The 19,746-nt window shown below is 61.5% G+C and overlaps 1 protein-coding gene across 3 annotated transcripts in view; it reads right to left on the reverse strand.

Annotated features, from left to right (window-relative positions):
- UNC5A (unc-5 netrin receptor A) overlaps nucleotides 1–19,746 on the reverse strand; it is a 73,507-nt gene that overhangs the window by 1,312 nt on the left and 52,449 nt on the right. The window contains exons 2-15 of one of the 3 annotated variants that reach the window (XM_008015393.3): nucleotides 14,478–14,699; nucleotides 8,909–9,052; nucleotides 8,518–8,621; nucleotides 8,218–8,398; nucleotides 7,403–7,570; nucleotides 6,647–6,811; nucleotides 5,443–5,631; nucleotides 5,033–5,335; nucleotides 2,307–2,394; nucleotides 1,885–2,053; nucleotides 1,461–1,694; nucleotides 1,191–1,340; nucleotides 945–1,109; nucleotides 98–276 (exon numbers count right to left, since the gene is read on the reverse strand). In XM_008015393.3, coding sequence (XP_008013584.1) covers nucleotides 98–276; nucleotides 945–1,109; nucleotides 1,191–1,340; nucleotides 1,461–1,694; nucleotides 1,885–2,053; nucleotides 2,307–2,394; nucleotides 5,033–5,335; nucleotides 5,443–5,631; nucleotides 6,647–6,811; nucleotides 7,403–7,570; nucleotides 8,218–8,398; nucleotides 8,518–8,621; nucleotides 8,909–9,052; nucleotides 14,478–14,699 — 2,461 coding nt within the window. Of the gene's footprint in view, nucleotides 1–97; nucleotides 277–944; nucleotides 1,110–1,190; nucleotides 1,341–1,460; nucleotides 1,695–1,884; nucleotides 2,054–2,306; nucleotides 2,395–5,032; nucleotides 5,336–5,442; nucleotides 5,677–6,646; nucleotides 6,812–7,402; nucleotides 7,571–8,217; nucleotides 8,399–8,517; nucleotides 8,622–8,908; nucleotides 9,053–14,477; nucleotides 14,700–19,746 lie in introns of all 3 variants that reach the window. The other 2 variants (XM_073010489.1, XM_008015394.3) reach the window with 2 other exon arrangements.

Consider the following 19,746-nt stretch of genomic DNA (forward strand, 5'->3'; position numbering starts at 1 on the left):
GGCACAGGCCCCACAGGGCCTCCTGTCCACGCCACCCCCCACCTAGGCAGGACTGTCGGTGGCCTGCGCAGGCCCTCTCTGTCCCTCTCCCACCCACCTGTCCAGGTGGAGTTTCTGGGCCAGAGTCCGCCAGTCGGCACCCCGGTTACAGGGTGGGTCCAGGCTGGAAATGATCTTCTGCCGAATGAGGAAGGGGATCTTGAAGGCACTGGGGCCCACCAGGGCTGGGACCCCCCCTTCACTCTCCAGAGCCAGCAACTCAGCAAACCTTGTGTCCTGGAGGTGGGAGGGACAGAGGTGCCTGTTAAAACTTTCCCCAAGCCTGGGCCCACTGCCACCTCCTGCTGGGGGAGCTCCCAGACTCCTCAGAGCATGGGGGCGGCACGAGCACTGGTACATCCTGGGCGCCTCCCATGTGCCAAGGCCCTGCTTACTGGAGCTCAGAGGTGCAGTGACCTGCCCAAAGCCACAAAGCCAGTGAGCAGAGGAGCCCTCTGTGGCCTCCCTCCCTCTCCGCCCTTCTCCCCTCCAAGTCACCCTGCCCAGCCTCTGCTGACCCTCAACACGCACAGCTCTTTTCATGGCCTGAGTCCTCCCTGCCCAGCTCTCACTGCCAGAAATGCTCTTCCCCTTAATGCTGCAGCCAAATGGCTCATTCTTTGGGGCCCAGTACAAAGCCCCTCCTCAGGGAAGCCCTCCAGGGTCTCCCCTCCTGCTGCTCCCACGTCCCCTGCATTCCCCTCCCCAAGTCCCATTTGCACCTGCGCCTCCCTCTCTCTGAGTCTGGGAGGAAGCTACCGAGGGCTTTCTGGGAGGAGGTGGGCCTGGGGACAGGTGGGAGGGACAGTGGGTGGCAGGGCAGGCAGGGCAGGAGCGTTTTGGGGGCAGGTGGGGAGTTGGTAGTGGGAGCACGTCACGGTGGTGCTGCAGCCCCTGCCGTCCACCTTGGTGATGTTGAAGTTGATGTTGAAGCTCTGCCCATCGCCCTCCACCTGCCACACCCACAGCTTGCAGGCCAGGTCGCTGGTGCTGGGGCTGGCGCGCTCCAGGGTGAAGGTGCAGTGCAGGTACTGCTGCGTGCCGTTCCAGATGTGATAAAAGGGGATCTCCTGATGGGGGTGCAGAGAGGAGGTGTCAGGTGAGCCCAAGTTCCAGGCCCTCTGTGCGCTGGCCATGGCCCTGGCCCTCACCTGGTAGCTGACGAGGAGCTTGCTCTGCCACAGGGAGCTGGGCACGTCGTGGATGGACAGGCGCAGATTGTGGTAACTGTCCTTGAAGTGCAGGACCCGAGGCTCCTGGATCAGCTGTCCCCCCAGCTGCTTCTCCAGCTGCACCACCTCCTGCAGGGCCCCAGGTGGTCAGCCGAGGCCCCTCCCCACTGCCCCAGGCAATCAGTCCACAGGGCCAGGCATAGCTGGGCCTCCCAGCGGCAGGGGGCGGGGGTGAGGGGTGGGCGATACCTTGAGTGCGTCATGGGTGTCATGCAGGCAGTAGACCCGGATGTTGTACTCCAGGGAGGTGCAGGCCACCGGGGCAAACAGAAGCAGCTTGAGGCGCTTGGCGGCAGCCACGCTGAGGGCCTCTCCCACCAGGGCGAAGCGGCCCAGCTGCTCAGTGAAGACGTAGCAGGCACTGGCCTCCAGCTGGCAGTAGTAGAGGTGGGAGGGCGCCTCCTCGCCCAGGTGCAGCACATCCTGCGGGCAGGGGTCAGCGGGTCAGTTCTGCCCAGCCTCAGAGCCCTGGGGCCAGCTGTGGCTTCAAGAAGTGGCCGGAGACTGGGGAGGGGTAGGGGTGCGGCTCAGGGCCAACCAGCGGTGGAGGGCTGGGCCGAGCGTGCGGTTAGCCCACGTTCCCTTCCGGAGCCCGGGTCGGTTCCCTGCTCACCTCCCAGCTGCCCTCGCACGACTGCTTTTTGAGGCGCAGGCTCCAGCTGTCGGGGCTGGGCTCCCCACAGTGGTCCATAGCCAGGATGACTGGCCGGGTGAGCAGGACGCCGGGGGGTCCGCAGCTAACGATGGGACTCAGCAGGGTCTGACAGCCAGCTAGGGGCAACCTCAAGTGGGGGAATATGGGTGGGAGGGAAAGGTGTCAGTGGCCCATCCTGGGTCCTGAGGGCCAGGCCAAGGGCAGGGCGGCAGCGTCCCAGGGCCCAGGGGCTTGGGCTGCAGAACCAGATGGGGCTTAGGCGCAGCTCTCCCCCCACCGCCTCAGGCCAGGCACAACAGTGGGTGGGCAGGGGGCTTCCTGGGGTCCGAAGGCGGCAGGTGGGTCCCTCCCACCCCGGGCAACAGGGCCCGCGGTCACACCTCACGTCTTCCGGCTTGTGCAGCGTGAGGTAGATCTCGTAGATCTTCCCTCGGGGTATGGCGTCTGGGGGGATGAGGAGGCTGATTCCTGGAACAGCAGGAAGACGTCCAGGGCTTACCCACTGCCAGCGCACCCAACACCCCCACCAGACAGCCCCTCCAGGAGCCTCCCTGTGAGGACTGACTGGTGCCAGCCCGGCCTGGGGACCGAGGGGCCTCAAAGACTGTCATGCTGACCAACCACCCCCACAGGCATGAAGCTGACTCAGGGGCACCCCAGGAGCAACTGAGGGAACCCGGTGGGGAAAGCATGCCTCGCTGGCCCAGGCGCAGGATACCTGGGGACAGAAGGCATGCTGTACCAACCTCCCTTGTCCCCTGAAAGGCACTGGGCAGGACCAGGATATTCCTTGCTTAAAACCCTCCCTGCCTCCGGGATGAAGTCCAGCTCCCTGGCCTGGCATTGAAGGCCCTTTGCCTCTGGCCCCCACTGCCTCTCTAGCCCAGCCAGTGCTACATACTTGACGGTTCTGGAACCACTGCCTGAGCCCCCACTGCCCTCCTGTCCTGCTCCAGCTCCCCATCTCCATTGCCCCTGCTACTCTCTGCCACACCATGGTCCCTGCAGGTGGGGCGGGTCTTGAGCAACCTATCTCCTGTGCTGGATGCCCTCCCGTCGGCTGACTCGCCTCTGCTCTAGCATCTTGGAGGAGCAGGATCAGTGTGTGCCGAGAGGGGAGTGGTTCAACAGGGAGGTGGTGGGACAGGATCCGGCAAAGACGGGCCAGGGAGTCCCTCTAGAAGTGGTGAGCAGGGACTCCCCCAGACAGGGAGCCCTCACATGAGGAGGGGCTCCCAGCTCAGGACAGGTGGAGGGAGAGGAATCCCATGACTTTACCCCACCGAGTCCAAAAGCAAAAGCACACTCCCCAGAGGGCAGCGCAGAGCAGGGCAAGGCTGGGCATCACGGTTTCACCGGAGGGTGCAGAGTCATAGCCACCACTCCCTTCACTGGCCCGAACTGCCCCGCAGTCCTAGCCGTAGTGTTGGTGACAATCCCAGACATCCTCGCAGGAATGCTCTCCATGGGGAAGGTACACACACTTGCATCTTCATTCATCAGATCCTAATGCTGGGTACTCAGGACGGCGAAGGAAAACGACAGACCCCACTCATGAAGCTCTTAGCCCAGCAGGCAGAAGGACAAGTCAACCACAGCACAGGATGCGGGAGAAGTGGCAGTCGCCCACGCTGCCTGGGCAGCAAACGGCGAGGGCTGCGGGGCCGCACTGTCCGCCTGCGTCTCTGTAAGAGCTGACAGATGCCGTCTCACCTCGTCATCCCAACAGCCCCATGAGGGGTTCGTTATCATCCGTGTGGACGTGAGGCACAGACGGCAAGAGCTGTCAGGCCGGGACCCAAAACAGAAGTCCCAGCTGAGCCTGTGGGAGGGGCAGGGGGTCAGTGCATGTGAAGGGCAGCGCCGTGTGTCTGGGAGGCTGAGAGTCCATGGTGGCTGCTGTGTGCAGGCGGATGTGTGTGCGGGAAGGGCTGAAGCAGCTGGCCTGCAGGGGACAGGTCTTCTCTGCGGTGCCAGGTGGGCTTTGCAGGGGGCAGAGGGGAGCCCAGAAGGGGTTCGAGCACGAGAGGGTCATGATCAACTCTGGCTTCATTGGTGAAGGTTTAGAGCAAGGAACCAGGTGAGGGGTTCGGTGGCCTGTGTCAGGAGAGGCAGCAAGGGAGGACGAGAGCAGGAGGCAGCAGGAGCTATTGAGGAGAGACTGGCATGGGACAAGCTGGCGCGGGGCAAGGGTGGAAGAGCAGGAGGTCGAGGTGACCCCAAGTTTCTGGCTTGAGCAACTAGATGATCCGTGAACTGGGGAAAGCCAGGAATGGGGAGGTTCTGGGGGAGGGTGGGAGACGGTTCTGTTTTAGGCACCAGGAGTCTGAGGTGCTGTGAGACATCCAGATGGAGCTGGCCAGGAGGCAGCTGGGTGTACAGTTCTGTCGCCTGGGAGAACTGCAGGCTGAGGATGGGGGAGTGGGAGTTATCTGCACAGACACAGCGATTAAAGCCATGGAGTGGGCGAGGCCGCTCGGGGAGAAGGGTGCCGGGAGGGAGTTCGGAGGCACACCTACATGTATGGAACACGCAGCTGGAGACGGACAAGCAAACCAGGAGCACACGGGGTCATCTAAGCTTCGGGACTTGAGAATTTCAGGTGGGAGTGGCCGGCCATGCCACAGGCTGCAGTCACTTCTTGCAAGGCAGCCATGGAAAGAGTTCGTCAGAGGGCTTCTGTGCTGGGGTGGCTGGCAGCCAGGATGCAGTGGGGACTCCAGGATGCCCTCTGCCCAGGCCTGTGCTGATCTGTTTGCCCCTGGTTGTCTCCCTGCTCAGTTGCAAGCTCCTTGGGACCTGGGCTTGCCCTACCTCTGGGCCCAGGGCCCCACATGGAGACTGGCACAAGTAGGCTGGTTGGCTGTGTATATGAACCGACAGTTATTTTGCTCCCACAGGCAACAGGAGGAAGACAGCTCTGGCCATAGCCTCGGTGCCAGCCAAGACTGAGTTCTCCCCAGAACTCCACCCCCTTTCCTTGCTGATCTGTCACAGGACACTGAGGGGCACGAGAGGAACATCCAGCTGTCCCGTCCTCCTCTAGGAGGGAAGTGGAGATGAAAGAGGGAAGTGGAGCTCTCAGAGCCCCCGGGGTCCTTCCTACCTGTGTTAGGGATCATCAGCCGGCCCCCGAGGAAGTTGAAGGTCCCATAGGTCATGTTGCTGGTGCCTCGGGGCAGGGAGCGGAAGTAGTTCTGGGTGGAGAGGCGGGAGACGAACTCCTCGGCCTCAGAGGTGGGGGAGCTGTGGTGCAGTGTGTGGCGGCCGCCACCCAGGGGGCTGAGCAGGTGCCCATTGGTGAGCTGGAACTTGGGGCTGGGCCCATCCTGCCGGGGACAGAGACTGCCCTGGTAGGTGGTGGTGGTGGTGCTGAGGTCCGGCTGGATGGTGAGCAGATGGGGGTTGTCTGCAGGATAAAGAAAGACTCAGGCAGTGGCACTAAGGGCATCCCTGCCCCAGCAGCCCTTGGCGTGGGAGCTGGGGCAGGAGTGCTGGGGGCAGGGGGCCCCTCACCTGCTTTGCTGGGCTTGATGCTGACGGGCTGGAAGCCTGAGGTGAGAATGGATGAGTCAGCCACGTCCGAGTCCAGCCCCTCCTTCTTCCGGCAGTAAACGAGGATGAGGACAAGCAGCAGCAGGACGAGGCAGACGGCCACGGCGATGAGGCCCACGTAGAGGGCCACGTCCTCAGGGCCAGAAGCAGCTGCAGGAGACAGCGCGGCCTTGGTGGGGGCAGGGGTGTAGGAGTCTGGGAAGGAGATGTCAGCGGTCTGCATCCCAGGAGGATGAGGTCTGGACCCTGGGGCGTCTGCACTAGCTAGGGAGCAGACGCTCGCGGCAGGGACCGTGGAGTCCGTGCGTGTGCATCCCAGCCCTATATTTGCCATTACTGTGTTGTGTGACTGAGCAAATCACATCCCTCACGGGCTTGAGATCCTGGCTGAGTCTGCTGCCCGGAGGATAGAGGAGGGGAAGAGCTACTCCCCCAGGGCGGATGACCTGGTGCCTGGCTGCTAGGCTGAACCTGCTGCCTGCTCTTCTGGGACAAGGGCAGCTTGGGCTGGGGGTGAACTCCTGGGATCCCCAGAGCAGGGGGTCTGCCTCCTGCATGGTTCCAGGTCAGTGCCTAGACCAGGAGCAGGGGTTTGGGGGCCCTTCTGTCTGTCTGCCTCCCCAAGGCCTGGGGCAGGTTTGGGGAGGGGGTGATTGACTGCTTGGAGGAAGCTATATTGATTTTAGAAGAGTTTTGCATAAATGGAAGAAACGTCCATCAGAAAGGAATTGACACAGATAATTAGGTTTTTAATTGAAAGAATGGGGGAGGGTATGTTCTAGAGGAAAAAAAATCCAACAGAGATCTTTAATTGTTAGTTATGGCTTTGTAATTAACAGCCCTCACAAGCCTGGCGTCCCCACAGGACCTGTATGTGCACTTGGGGGACGAGGCAGATGTGAAGCTGTGGTGTTTGGGCGAGTGAGGGCAATGGGTGCACATAAGTCAAGGTTCAAATCTGTGCGTGTCTCAGAGGCAAGGGGGGTGGCAGGGCGCGCCTGGGCCCACGTGCAGTATGCCGAGGGTGAGGGGTCCCACAGGGTCCTGAGCCTGGAGACGCTACAGCCTTTGGCAGGAGAATAGCTCCCTCAGCCCCCACCTCCCCAGGGCTGGGCAGGGCCAATCCAGGCAAACAGAAGAGGACCTCAGGGCAGAGAGGACTCACTGTGTACACAGAGGTCAGTGGTACAGTTGCGGGTGTCCAGGTCGGCACCCTGGCACTCCTCCCCTCCGTTGCGGGGTGCTGGGTCAGAGCACTCACGGCTCCGCCAGTGGGTGCAGTCCAGCCCACAGGCCGACCACTTGCTCCACGGGCTCCAGCTGCCATCCACTAGACGAGAGACAGACAGGCAGAGAGGAGACGGTGCAGTCAGCCTGGGTGCCCGCCCCGGCAGTCGGCCAGTGTGGCCCCTCTGGGCATCCAGACCAGGCAGGGCAAGGCAGCCTGGATTTGGGGGCAAAGCCAGGGCCAGGCCCGCGACGCACGCCCTCTAGTGTCCAGCTGGCCTTGATGACGCATGCTAATGACAGGGAGGCGTGGATGACGCCGGGGCTGCTTGGCTCTCTCCACACCAGGGAGGCTGTCCTGGCCCTGGGGCAGCGAGGGCTCTCTCGTCACACGTTGACCCTTCTGAACCCAGGGACAAGTGGACTCTGCAGCCACGGGCTGAGCCCTAGACCCTGTCAAACTGTACCTCACATCCTGTGACTTACACCCTATGTTGAGCCCTGAGACTGGACACAGATCGAGCCCTGACTCCAACCATACACCGCACCCCGATCCCCGCCTCAGACTGAGCCTGGCCCTGTGTGGCAGGCGGGTGGGATGGAGCCATGGGGGGGCAGGTTGGTGGGCGCGATGGAGCCAGGGCACGGAGATGGCGTGGTGAGGAACGATGCGGGAGGCGGTGGCCGCTGGTACCTGGGCACAGGGTGGCGCAGGCTGTTTTCTGGACATTCTGCCCCTCACAGAAAGCGCCCCCGTTGAGAGGCGCCGGGTTGGTGCAGCTCCGGCTCCGTTTCTGCCAGCCGCGCCCACAGCTGGCGCTGCAGACGGACCACTCGGTCCACGTCGACCACCCACCGTTCACTGGCCGGACAGAGAAGGGCTGGGGTCAGGGAGCGGGGGCGTCCTCAGATGCACTGGCCCAGGGGACGGGGCGTGAGGGCAGAGGGGCTGTGAGCTGGATACGGGTGGGCTGTGTCTGAGCTGGGAGAGAAGGCCTGGGGGAGGCCATGCTCGTGCCTGCTGGCCCCCGGGCCCTGCAGCACGCGTGCCACAGTCTTCCCTTCTCCCAGGGGGCACTCGGGGTAGCCAGGCTGAACCGTGGCTCACGTGCTCCTGCAACCCAGACCCCAGCCTCTCCTGGGGTGACTCCCGCACCCTCCCTCTGCCGGCTCCTGGGGGTGCCCGGACTGTGCGTCTTCTGATTCCCGCCTTGGAGACTCAGGAGTGGGGACAGTCTGTCACCTTTCCTAGATTCCCATCCTGTCCCTCATCTCCTTTTGCACAATGCCTGCTGCCCACAGGACCTCCAACCTGTCCCATACCTTTGCCCAGACATGCCCCTGGGTCCCCAGCAGTCACAGCGAGCCCTTTGCTTATTCTGCCTAGTCAGACATGATCTGGTTCACCTGGCCTTGGCCTCATGGCCTCTCTTCACCCCACCAGCCACATGTCACTGCCCAGGGGCACCGCAGTGCCTCTCCCTGTGACCGGGGAGCCCCGGGGCCCACCGTAGACGATGACGGCAGCGGAGGCGCTGCGGCGACGTGCCACAATGTTCTTGGCCACGCAGGTGTAGTTGGCCGTGTCAGCAAGGCGGGCCTGTCGCACCACCAGGCTGTGCTCCCGTGTGATGTATACGTTGGGGTCCACGGATGGGTCCACCAGGTCCTCGTTCCGGAGCCACTCCACCTAGGAGAGGGAGCCCTGCCATGTACTGCCAGCCCATGCTAGCCCTGCCCGGAGCGGCCCCTGCCAGAGTGGCCAGGCAGGAGCCCAGGTCTAGAAGTGGGCACTAGAGGAGTCCTCACCTCGGCTGGAGGGATGCCCTCCGGTGGGCGGCAGGGCAGCACGATGCCCTGCTCCAGGGACACCTCCTTGGCCAGCGGCTCCTGCTCAAAGTTCTTGCGCAAATCTGGAAGAGGAATGAGGGTGTCCTCCTGCCTGAGGGCCTTGCACAGGCTCAGACTGGCTGGCTGCATCCCTTGTCCTGCAGGGACCATGGCACATGGCAGAGGAAGCACCAGGTGCACAGGGGGACATGGGGTGGCTAGGCCGTGCCCACAGGCACTTTCTCCACTCATCCAGGCAGGGCTGTGAGATTTTCTGACCGGACCCCTTCTTCCAGATAGCCTACTGTCCCCTCTCCGGGTGACACCCTCCCGCCATGCGCCCTCCCCCAGGGCCCAGCCCTAGACTCACAGGCTATGCGGATGTAGGCCTTCTGACTCTTGGTGGTGCCCGAGGAGCTCCATGCCACGCACTGGCACCAGTATTCCTCCAGCCCGAACACCTTTTCTACCTGCTGCCTTGAGACATTAATGCGTACCTCCATGGTGGGCAGCCCTGGGGGAGGGAGGGGCAGGTAGTCAGGGCCCCAGGGCCACCCGGAGCCTCTGCGTGTGGGTCTCCAAGCCACCCTCAGCCTCGCTCGCTGCCTGGCAAGGGAGTGGACTTTGAAGGCAATCCCCAGCCTGGAGGAAACTCCGGAGGCCCAAGAGCCACTTGATTTCTATCTCCTGAAGGCCCCGGGCAGGCTGGGTAGACCTTCCATTCATTATACTTTGTTACCTGAGGCCTGACTCCTTGGAGTCACTTACAGAAATGTCCCTAAAGGGGGCTGCCGTAGCTTTGGGCGAGAGGGTCTGGCCTCCAAAGACTCCAGGCAGAAGGGGTGGGGCAGACAGGCTGAGCTCTGCGCCTCTGGGGTAAAAGAGGTGAGGAAGGATCTGGCCCCCTCCCTCAGCGTCCAGCAGATAGATCCTGACATGTGATATTATAATAACAGTCATTAACAATATAATTGCAGTGATTATGTAGTATGATGCTAGGCCCTGGGACGCCCTAGGACTTAGGGTTTCCCACGTGCGGGGATGGGGATGTTGTCTTAAGCCACTCCCTTGCCAGGGAAGCAAGGGAAGTATCTTGGCCCTCACTCATGCAAGTGAGAGGCAGGGGAGGAGGTGGCAGGACAGAAGGGGACGGAAGACAAAGGGAAAGGAAAAGGGAGCGCTTCAGTTTAGTGCTGTTCTCCCAAGCTGAGCCCCCTGGGCCATGGGTGAGGCTTCTGAAGGAGGGCCAGGCTCCCCACACACCACGGGGGATGGAGGAACTATTAACAGACCTGTCCACCCAAGGGAGAAAAAGTACAGAAGCGCAAAGGGAAGTATCTTGCCGTGGGGACCCGGGACTGTCTGCATCCAAAGGGTAAGCTGGGGTGCCTACGCACTAGGGAGAAACTTGGGAAGAGGGTGAGAGGGCAGCCAGCAGAGGGGGAGCTGAGCTGGGGGTCCAGGACCCACTCTGCCTAACTAGGGTGAGGTGGGGGGACTCCGCTCCAGGCTGGACTCAGCCTCCTGCCTTCTGCCATACCTGGACTGAGGCAGGCTCAGGACCCTCTAACCACTCAGGAGCGGGGGCAGCAACCCTCCTCCTGCCCGTCTGTAGCCAAAACCAGCATCCCCAGCAGTGAGAAAAGACTGTTTGTTTCCAATTTCTCCTCCTCCTGACCCCAATTTCCCTCGGGTCACTGGCTTATCAGAAAAGGAGAGAGAGGCCTGCAGCCAATGTGTTTCCATTGTGAACAGCGAAATTCAATTAGGGCTGCATTGCGGGAAGAGCGGGCCGCCCAGCTGAGCTGCAGGCCGGGAGGCCGTTTCCCTCTTATTTCTCTCACATGTCTTTCTCTGACGCTTCCCAGACCCCTCCTCAACAAGTTTCTGGGCTCAAACACTAGGTGTCCGGATTTTTCTATCACTTCGTTCCTGTCGCTGGCCAGCTGTCACAGGAGATGGCGGGGCTGTCACCTCTGGAGAGATCGTGGTAGCTGGGCTGCTTCCCTCCATTCTGGGCACCACCTGCCCCGTTCTCTAAGACACCCAATGTGGACACTCTCAGGGCGTGGGGTGGGCAGGCTGAAAACGAGGGGGTGGCTCACAGGGTTCTCTATAGGAGAGGGGCCTTGGGCACCAGCTGTCTTTCAAGAGGACTGAGGGCATCTGATAAGAAGATTTGGGAACCTGCCCTCCACTCCCTTCTTCCTCTCTGCCTTGGGGGTTAGTGGTGGGAGACCTCCAGAACATTCTGAACTGTGTACTTTTTCTCCCTTGGGTGGACAGGTCTGTTAATAGTTCCTCCATCCCCCGTGGTGTGTGGGGAGCCTGGCCCTCCTTCAGAAGCCTCACCTATGGCCCAGGGGCCTCAGCTTGGGAGAACAGCACTAAACTGAAGCGCTCCCTTTTCCTTTCCCTTTGTCTTCCCTCCCCTTCTGTCCTGCCACCTCTTCTCCTGCTTCTCACTTGCATGAGTGAGGGCCAAGTGTGTCCTCAATGTGCCAGCTCCAGGCAGTGCCTTGGTGAGGGGTGCCCTTCAGCCCCACAAGCTCCTGGAGGGCAGTGCCTGAGGCGGGGGCTGCAGACCCGGCCCTCCCCCACCTTTGATGTGAGGGGCTGGGCACTGCCCTCTTGCGGATCAGCAGACAGCCTGGTTCCTGGGAGCAGTATCTGGGTACAGCTGTGTCTACACCTGCCCGGTCAGTGTGAGCAGGTGCCAGCCTTGGGGAGGGACCCCAGGCCAGCGGGCCTGGGCGGGTGTGTGTGTGAACCTGGGCTGCCCAGGGTTTCCAGCTGGGGCTCTGAGGCCAAGCTGGCACTTCAGTTCTCACCTTCTCAGCAATCTGCTTCTAAACAATCTAATAACCAATCAGTTTGTTTAACACAAAATAAATTACACTCCCAGACCAGACTCCAGTGCTTGGTTTCGCAAATTTCAGGCTTTTTTAGTGTAAGTAGGTTTGGGTTCTAGCACTTCAGGCCTTGGTCTCTGTCCCCTGGCCTTCTGGATAAGGACCGAGGGCAAACGAGAGGGAAGTAGGTGCTCTCCTGGGTGTCCACCCGGCCACCCCCAGCCCCACACACGAACGAATGGGCTGCAGAGCTGGGCGGACCTCCAACCCCTGCCATACCTGTCTGACCACAGGATGTTTCTAGTTTGGGGGTCTTTGGTCTGTGTCGCCGTGTGGCGCCACTGCCATGGTATCTGTCTGTGGGTCAGGAAAGCCTTTCTCTTCACCTCAAAGCACTCGATGGCTTTGGGTTGAGAAATCGATGAGATCAATGAACATTCAGATGTTCCGGCCATGGGAGGCCTGAGGTCGGATGCTCGGGGCAGAAGAGGGCCCTGGTGGTTACCGGTGGGATGTGTCCCAAGCTCTGCTTCTCTGCCCGGCAGGAAGAGAACAGGGCCACGGGAGCCTGCTGGGGAATGTGGGCCGGGGGCTCCCGGTGTGTGTGCTGGCCCGGGCCTGCGACTGCTCATTCAGACAAGGTCCTAGGTTCCTGCCAATCCATGGATCTGAGCCCTCATGATGGCAAGGGTGTTTCAGACAGAGGGGTGTGCACGGGAGCCCGGAAGGGGGTGCTGGGAACAGCAGGGGGCTGGACTGGAGCTTCCAGGCTGCAGGAGAGCAGTTCTCTGGCTGTGCTTCCCTGGGGGACCTCCCACAGCAGTGGGAGAACTTACGCTGAAGGGACACTGGGGAGAAAGGAAAGGCCCCGTGCTGGGTCCTGACGGGTCATGTGAGATCTCGAGGCTTCCCCCAACCAATCTGCAAGGGGCAGGATGGGGGCGGTCTCCTCATCCCCATTTTACAGATGAAGAAACTGAGCCCAGGGAGGGGAGGGACTTGCCTGCAGTTCTCCTGCAGACCCTCCCACCAAGACAAGGGGGGCCGTGCTGCTGGGCAGGGAGGCCTCTGGCACCGCCGCTGGGGCCACGCTCTGGTCCTGGGAGGTGCTGGGGCCCAGAGTTCTTTTGGGCTACATTGTCCACCAACCCTCTCTATCTCCCTCCTGAGGGTAGGAGGCGGAGCTGGATCACTGCCCTGAGAGCGTAACTCCTAGTACCTAACCCAAGGTGTGCCACAGAGCAGGTGTTCAGCGAACCCCCAAAGGCCGCAGGTGAGAAGCTGCAGTCAGGCCAGGGTGCTGAGATGACACTTGGGGGACGGAGGCAGCCGGTGCTGACCCTTACGGAAGGGCGGGGTGTGACTGCTGCAGAGGAGAAGGCCAGCTTGGAGCCCCAGCGGGGCTCTGCATGAGAAAGAGCCAAGGCCTCAGGCTCAACTGTAAAATGACAAGCTGGTTCTGGGGCTAAATGGCACTGCCTAAATCCAGGGCTCTTTAGCTCACATCAGATCACTGCCAGAGCTTCCAAACTGTTCTCCCTGGCCGGGGTCTTGCCCTCCTCCAGTCTCCCTGTGCCCAGCATGGTCTTCCTACAGTGCAAATCTGACTGCAGCCCACTCAGGTGTCTCACACACACTCTAGTGTCTCAGCCGCCAGGGGCCCCTTAGCGCAGTCTCCCAGGCACTGCTGCCTGCCCTGGGGCTCGCTCTCGCCCCATACCCGAGCCACTCGAGGCTGTTCTGCGCCTCTGCACCTTGCAGTCCACAGGCCTGGGTGATGCCCTTTCCAGGCGGTTTTGAGACCTGAGCTTGGATGTTCCTCCTGCTCTGGGAATCCTTCCTGGGCCGTCTCTCTAGGCCCAAGGTCCCCAGCCTGTCCTTGGCATCAGTGCGAGTCCTGGGTGACACCTGCCTGTCCCAGCTGCACTGTGGCTTGAGTCTCATGGCAATGGCCTGTGTGTCCCACACGGGCTGTGACTCAACAGGGTATGTGTGCTATGTGTCTCAGGATGGCCGAGGCCTTGGTGCGAGGGGGCTCAGGACCACCCCCGAGATGTCATTATGCATGGGGTGCTCCACAAAGCACCAAGGGAGAGGAAACCGAAACAGACTCTACTGAGTGAGGAGGAGGAGGAGGAGGAGGAGGAGGGGAGAAAGGGAGGGAGAGGGGAAGGGGAGGGAGGAGGAGAGGGAGGGGGAAAAGGGGGAGGAGGGGGAGGAGGAGAGGCTGTTGTCCGCTCCTGCCTCTCCCTCTGCCAGTCCTCTCTGGGGGAGTCATGGAACCCAGACATGTGGGCTGTCTGCCCACGTCCCCAGTGCCTGCTTAAGGCCAGGGCTGGAGGTGGGGAATGTTGTGTCTCATGGAAGAGGCGCTTCCTGGGTCTGCTCACTGCACCTAGAACCCCTCTCTGTGCCTCCAGCTGAGTCTGGTTCCCTCTGCTCAGTGTCTCGGAACCTGCTGCTTCCGTCAGCCTCCATCCCGGCCCCTGAATCACATATACCTCTGCCATGCCGCTCTGCAGCTCGAGATCCCCTAAGACAGTGGCCTCACCTCGGTCCCCTGCACACCCTCACCCTCACTGCTGACCCCACCGGCACGCCGGCGTCTGCCTCCAGGCTTCCCTGGGCTGTGTCCCCTGCCTGGGAGGCAGGTCCCCTTCTTGGCTCCCTAACCAGTTCTTAGGCCTCTCTCAGTTTACACATCACCTCCCCTGAGGGGCCTCTCCTCTCGCTGAGAGGTCACCCGCTCTCTGCCTGTCTGTGGGGGCTTGGGCTCCGAGCGTGGGGTGCTGTGTCCCCGGCACGGGAGTGGGTGCGCACAGAGGTGTGAGTGAATGCCTGACTGATGGAGTGAACCAACGCACAAGAAAACAATCACTGAACCTGAGGTCTGGGAGCTCCTTGACCATCAGGGACCCACTCTCTCCCGCTCCTTCTCCCCAAACTGCTGAGGGGTGTCGCCTCTGGGGAAGGCCTTCGGGGTCCAAGGTGGGAAATCCTGGGGGCAGCTGCAGGCTCCTCTGGGCTGGCCGAGACTCGCCTCCCCCTGGATGGGCCCTGCCCAGGGAGGCCCCGGGCTCGGCTCACCGCTGCTCCCATCCGTGCTGCGCTCAATCACATGGTCCACCTGGCGCACCCACTCCCCGTTGCACTTGAAGAAGATCTGCGTGGCGGGCACGGCCTTGCACACCAGCAGCACCGGCTTGTTCTTGACGATGTACACATCCTCGGGCTCCACCAGGAAGTGGGGAAGCAGGTCCGGGTTTGCACCAGGCACTGGGTTGGCCACGGTGGCACTCTGCTGGGCACCTGCGGCAGGATAGAGGGGGAAGGTGAGGCAGGGGCCAGGCTGGGCAGGGTAGAGGCAGCGGCTCAGCAAATGATCCCACCGTGAGTTGGGGCGGATGGGAAGAGAGTAAGTCCAGGCTCTGCCATGTCCCAGCTGGGCAATCTCAGGCCAGTGAACATCCCCCACCTGGGCCTCCACGTCCTCCCCTGTAAAAGGGGGGAAGGAGCAGCCCAGGCCATCCTGAAGACCGTGGCGAGGTGAAATGAGACCCAGACAGAGTCCCAGCGCCGAGGCGGCCTGGCGACCGCCTTCCTCGAAGTCCAGGGATCTGGCCAGGCAGGCCCCTGCCCGGGGGGTCCAAGGCAAGGCGGGCCAAGGTGGGAAGGTTCCTGGCCAGGCAGGTGGGCTGCCTGGGGCGGGGGAGGAGCAGCCCTGGCCAGTGGCCACCTCTGGGGCCCTGCTTCCTGGTTGGCCCCATCCCTGGCCCTGCACATTGCAGGTGCTCAGAAACAACACGTGGGGTGGGCACAGGCAAGGCGAGAGCCGGGAATCTGTCTGGGAATCTGAGGTACCCACCTCCCTCAAGGAGACCTGAATATATGGGTTTCCTTCTAATTTTAACTGAAAACCACAACCATCCCACAAGTCATTTGTTGCTAATTACACAGGTAATTGGCTCTGAGGCATTGGCAGAGGTAAAACCCCCAGAGTAGTCTGACCCCTGCTCAACCAGCAGGTCCCCTGAGAGGGTGAGGTGGGGGTCACCCTCAGCTCCCACACCCCCCAGCTGCCCTTCAAACAGGCCCTCAGCCAGCCTGGCCTCCCCTGGGGCTGCAGTGATCCCCCCACAAATGCACACTCACAATTGCAGCCCCTGGGCATAGAGGGAAACCCTGGGTTTCCAGACCATCTATTCTGCTCCTCTTAGTGGTGACCTTGGGGAGCGAGCAGCTTGCTATCTGTGAAATGGAGATGACAGCTGCCTGTGGGGGGTGCCGCAGGCCCCTCACATGGTTGGCCTCTGGGCTCCTCCATCCTCCCCACAGGTGGCCCAAAACCCACCCAGGGCTTCAGCCCGGGAGGCCTGGGCCCACCCTACCCACCGAGGGGCACATATACCTGGCCCACTGCCCCTTTCGCTCCTGCTTGCACAGGGACCCTCTCCCCACAGTGGGAGTCCACCCTTCACCAGGACCCTGGTTTCACGGGGAGAGGTGTGTGCACCAGCTCCTGCAGGCGCCCTGGAGGGCAGGCTCGGACTGAGGGCTCAGGGGCCTCTGCAACTTCAGGCAGGTCCACCCCATCCTGAACCTGTTTCCTCATTTGCAAAATGGGGCATGGTACCCAATTCTTAAGGTTGTTGTGAGGATGAAATGAAACAGGCTTGAGGCACTCAGCACAGTGCTCAGGGAACGTTGGCTGCTGTCGGTACCCCCACAATTCTACATGTTCCACAGCAAAGGGCTGCACCCCCTCAGCTGGGTCATCCGCACAGCAATCTCATAGGGGTGAGAGCCAATAGGGAAACTGAGGCATGGAGCTGGCAGGTGCCTTAGAGATGGCAGAGGGAGGCTGGCGGAGCTGAGGGGCACAGCAGCTGTGTCTTTGTGAACTCAGGGGCAGATGGGTGCGGAGGGCCTTTGGGACATAGCCGGACAGTTTGTCAGCTGCTGGGTCACCGGCCCTCCCTGGGCACCTGCCTCTCATCTCACCCTCCGGCCTCCCTGACTGCCTCCTGCCCGCCTGCCAGACTCTGGCCTCTCCCCAGCCTGGCTTTCTTCCTTGTGTGCCCTCCCACTGGCCACCACCCCCCGCATGCTCCTGTAGCTCTGTTACGGACACCAAGCCCTCATCATAAGCGAGTCACACCTGCAGTTCACACTTCGTGAAAATTAAGGTCACCAGACCCACCCCGCCCTGAACTACCTCTGCTGGGGTTTGTCGTAGGCTCGGGAAGTGGGGCGATGCTGGGGGTGGGACCTAGACACCTTACAGACGGGGAACCTGAGGCCCGAGGGGCTCCCTTACCCCAGAGCCTCCAGCTCAGACACTGAGCTCATCAACTGAACAGTCACCTGTGTGCTCACCATGGTCACTTGGCAGCCACCGGCCAGCCCTGACCCAGGGGTGGGACCCAGGGGTGGCTCAGGGAGAGCAGGGCTGAGTTGGGCTCCCACATGGTCCTCCCACAGTCTGGAGAATGAATGGAAGGGGGTGGTCTTGGGAGGCTGGGGAGTGTGAACCCTGGAGTGGGGGTGTGGGGTGGGTGCTGCCGGCCCAAGGGTTGCTCTAGACACGCACCTAGGCAAGCCGCAGCATTTGGGAGGACCCTAAGCCGTGCAGAGGACAGGCCAAGCTGCATGCACAGCAAGCCCTGCAGGTGTTGAGAAGCAGGCAGGTGTCACCAAGACCCCCCAGTGGCAGGTTCCGGGCCGGCCTGTGCCATGTCCCTTAACAGACAGACAATGCGCTGGCCTGTGCCTGCCTCTTGGCAGGGGAGCTGGGTGGGCAGGGGTCCCTGGCTGGGCATGTGGGGGCAGCGAGGGGGTGTACGGCCCTCCAGCCTCCCTATCCATCAGCACGCCAAGCACTGCTCGCGCCAGCCGCCCAGTGAACCCAGCACAATCCCTCATGTCTGCATTTAACTGCTAATGAAAAATAAATGTACTGTGACCAATGAGGGGCATAGCTCACTTCTCCAGGGCCTCCGTCACGCCACTCTGGCCCCGGGGGGCATTTATCCGGTGGACCCAGGGGGCATCCTCCAGGCTGCAGCTATGCCCTCTAGCAAAGGCACTAGCAGCTATGCCCTCTAGCAAGGGCATGGGTGGGGTAAATTCGGGTGCTACTGGATGTCCTCTCAGGGCTACAGGAATCTTCCTGGGCAGTCAGGGCTGGCATTCCCTGCCTCTGCCCCCCGAGTTCACTGTGTGACTTCTATTCTTGCCATCAGTACCTGAGATCTGTCTGTCCCCGCTGGGTGTCCCAGTCAGGGCTCTCACCTGAATGAAGGCACAGCCGAGCCTCTGGCCTCCCTCACTGCACATCCTAGGTTACTAGCGTGAGCTTTCTTTCCCTTTCCATGTACTTGTCCATCAAAGACAATGCCAGGCAGTGCGTGCTCAGTCCAAAGGACCTAGGATCCTTTCAACAGGGCCTGAGAGCTGACTAGTTTGCCGTAGTCCCTACCACTCCCTGTTGCCTCACCCCAGGTCTGTTTCTCCCATTCCCATTGTTCATCTGGCTCCCATGGGTGTTTCAGAATGGGGCCAAGTGCCTTTGACTGACATCACTGAGCCTCACGTTCTGGCCCGTTAGTGCTCTAGTCCTTCTCTGCAGAGACACCCATGGATCCCTCCGAGGCAGGAGTTTCCCACCTCCAGGTCTCTGCCTGAAACTCCCTTCCTTCCTCCTTGGCCAGTGCTTTCCTACCTTCTGTCCGGGGCTCAGCTCCAATGCCAGCTCCTCTGGAAAGAGGGTTCCCCTGCCTCAACTCTCCTGGGAAAGTACACAAGCCGTCTCACCCTCTCTGCATCTAGGGCCCGTCCTTGCTGGTGCTGGAGCTGTTGTCACAGGAGAAGCAGGCAGGTGGCCCAGGCTTTGTCCCCACCCCAGACTGTGCACCCTCGGTCTGTGCCATTAAGGCTACTTACTCGGGTGTTAGCAGCTGAGGAGTTGGGGTGGAGCGCCTACCACTGCTGCCTCTGGGGTCACGGAGGGACAGGCGGGCGAGAACACTGCCAGGGTGGACACACCTTGGTTGCAGTGGCTCGTGGGCCTGCAGGAGAGCAGGCAGGTATGGGCCCACCAGCTTCACAGGCCCTGCCACTTCCCAAACCCCACTCACCCCTAGTCTTCCAGAGGCTCCTTCAGCCACGTCAAAGCTTTCCCACTGGCACAGGACGTGACCTGGCCCGGCTGCTTGGAATTAAGTTAGAAGACCTCATTCACCGACGAGCAGATTCCTGAGGGTACTTGATCCCCAGGAACTACAGGACTCAGTCAGACAGGGCTGGGTGGACGGCTCAAGCCCTTAAGTGGAACCCGATTCGCAGTGATCCCCGGGGCCCGCTGGCTGGCCCTGCCTCTCTCAGGAGGGAACTGGCTGCCCACGTGAGCTGGAGCTGGTGCCCTGCTCAGCAAGGGTGGGAGCAGCAAACTGGACAACCCCCACACCCCACATCTTCTCAGGAATAGCAAGGAGGAGGGGCAAGGCATGTGTGTGCGTGTGTGTGTGCATGTGTGTGTAGGGAGGCTGGGGGCTAAGGGGGGTGGCAGCTACAAAAAAGAAGGGAAGCAGATGAGGCCCCAGGGCCGGTGACAATGGGAGGCAAGAGACCCCTGGGCAAGGAGCCTTGGATGGAACTGAGCCTGGGATGGATGCCACCTTCTCCCATGACCTGAAACGTATTCATTCATTTGACAAATACTTATTGAATGCCTGCTGTGCGCCAGGAACTGTTCCGGGCACCGGGATCCAGCGCAAGGAAGACAACACAGCCCCCTTCTCTGAAGCTTTCAAGTCGGGGAAACAAAGCAAAACAAAAGCCAAGTGCGGCAGACACAGATGAGGTTACGGAGAAGGTGGAAGGGGTGGACTTTCAGAAAGGGGCGGGTGAGAGGGCTCTCGAGGGAGCGGGGCTCAGACAGGTGCCATCTGAGCAGCTCCCTGAACACCAAGGCCAGGCTGCAGAGTGCTTGGAAAAGCGAATAGGGGAGGCCCTAAGGCAGGAGGCAGCTGGGCTGGTTTGAGGATAGCGGGGAGGCCAGTGTGGCCTGGGCAGAGGGAGTGAGGGCGAGATGCATTCGGTCAGAGAGGAAGCAGGGGCTGGACCCCAGGGGCCTTTAGGGTTGAGTCAGGAGTTGGCATTTCATTGCCAGGGCCATGGGAAGCCTTTGGGGGTCATGTGAGGGATGTGGTGCGCTTCCCCTGTGTTAGGATTGGAAGGGGAGGGGTGGCACTGGGCAGAGGGGAGGTGGGGAGGCTGCTGTGGGCATCCAGTGGCGTGGACTGTGGTGGACCTGCTCCACCTGGTCCACCAGGGAAATGTCAGCAAAGTTGTTGCC

This window comes from Chlorocebus sabaeus, chromosome 23 (genome assembly GCF_047675955.1).
Source record: "Chlorocebus sabaeus isolate Y175 chromosome 23, mChlSab1.0.hap1, whole genome shotgun sequence".
Lineage (NCBI taxonomy): Eukaryota > Metazoa > Chordata > Mammalia > Primates > Cercopithecidae > Chlorocebus > Chlorocebus sabaeus.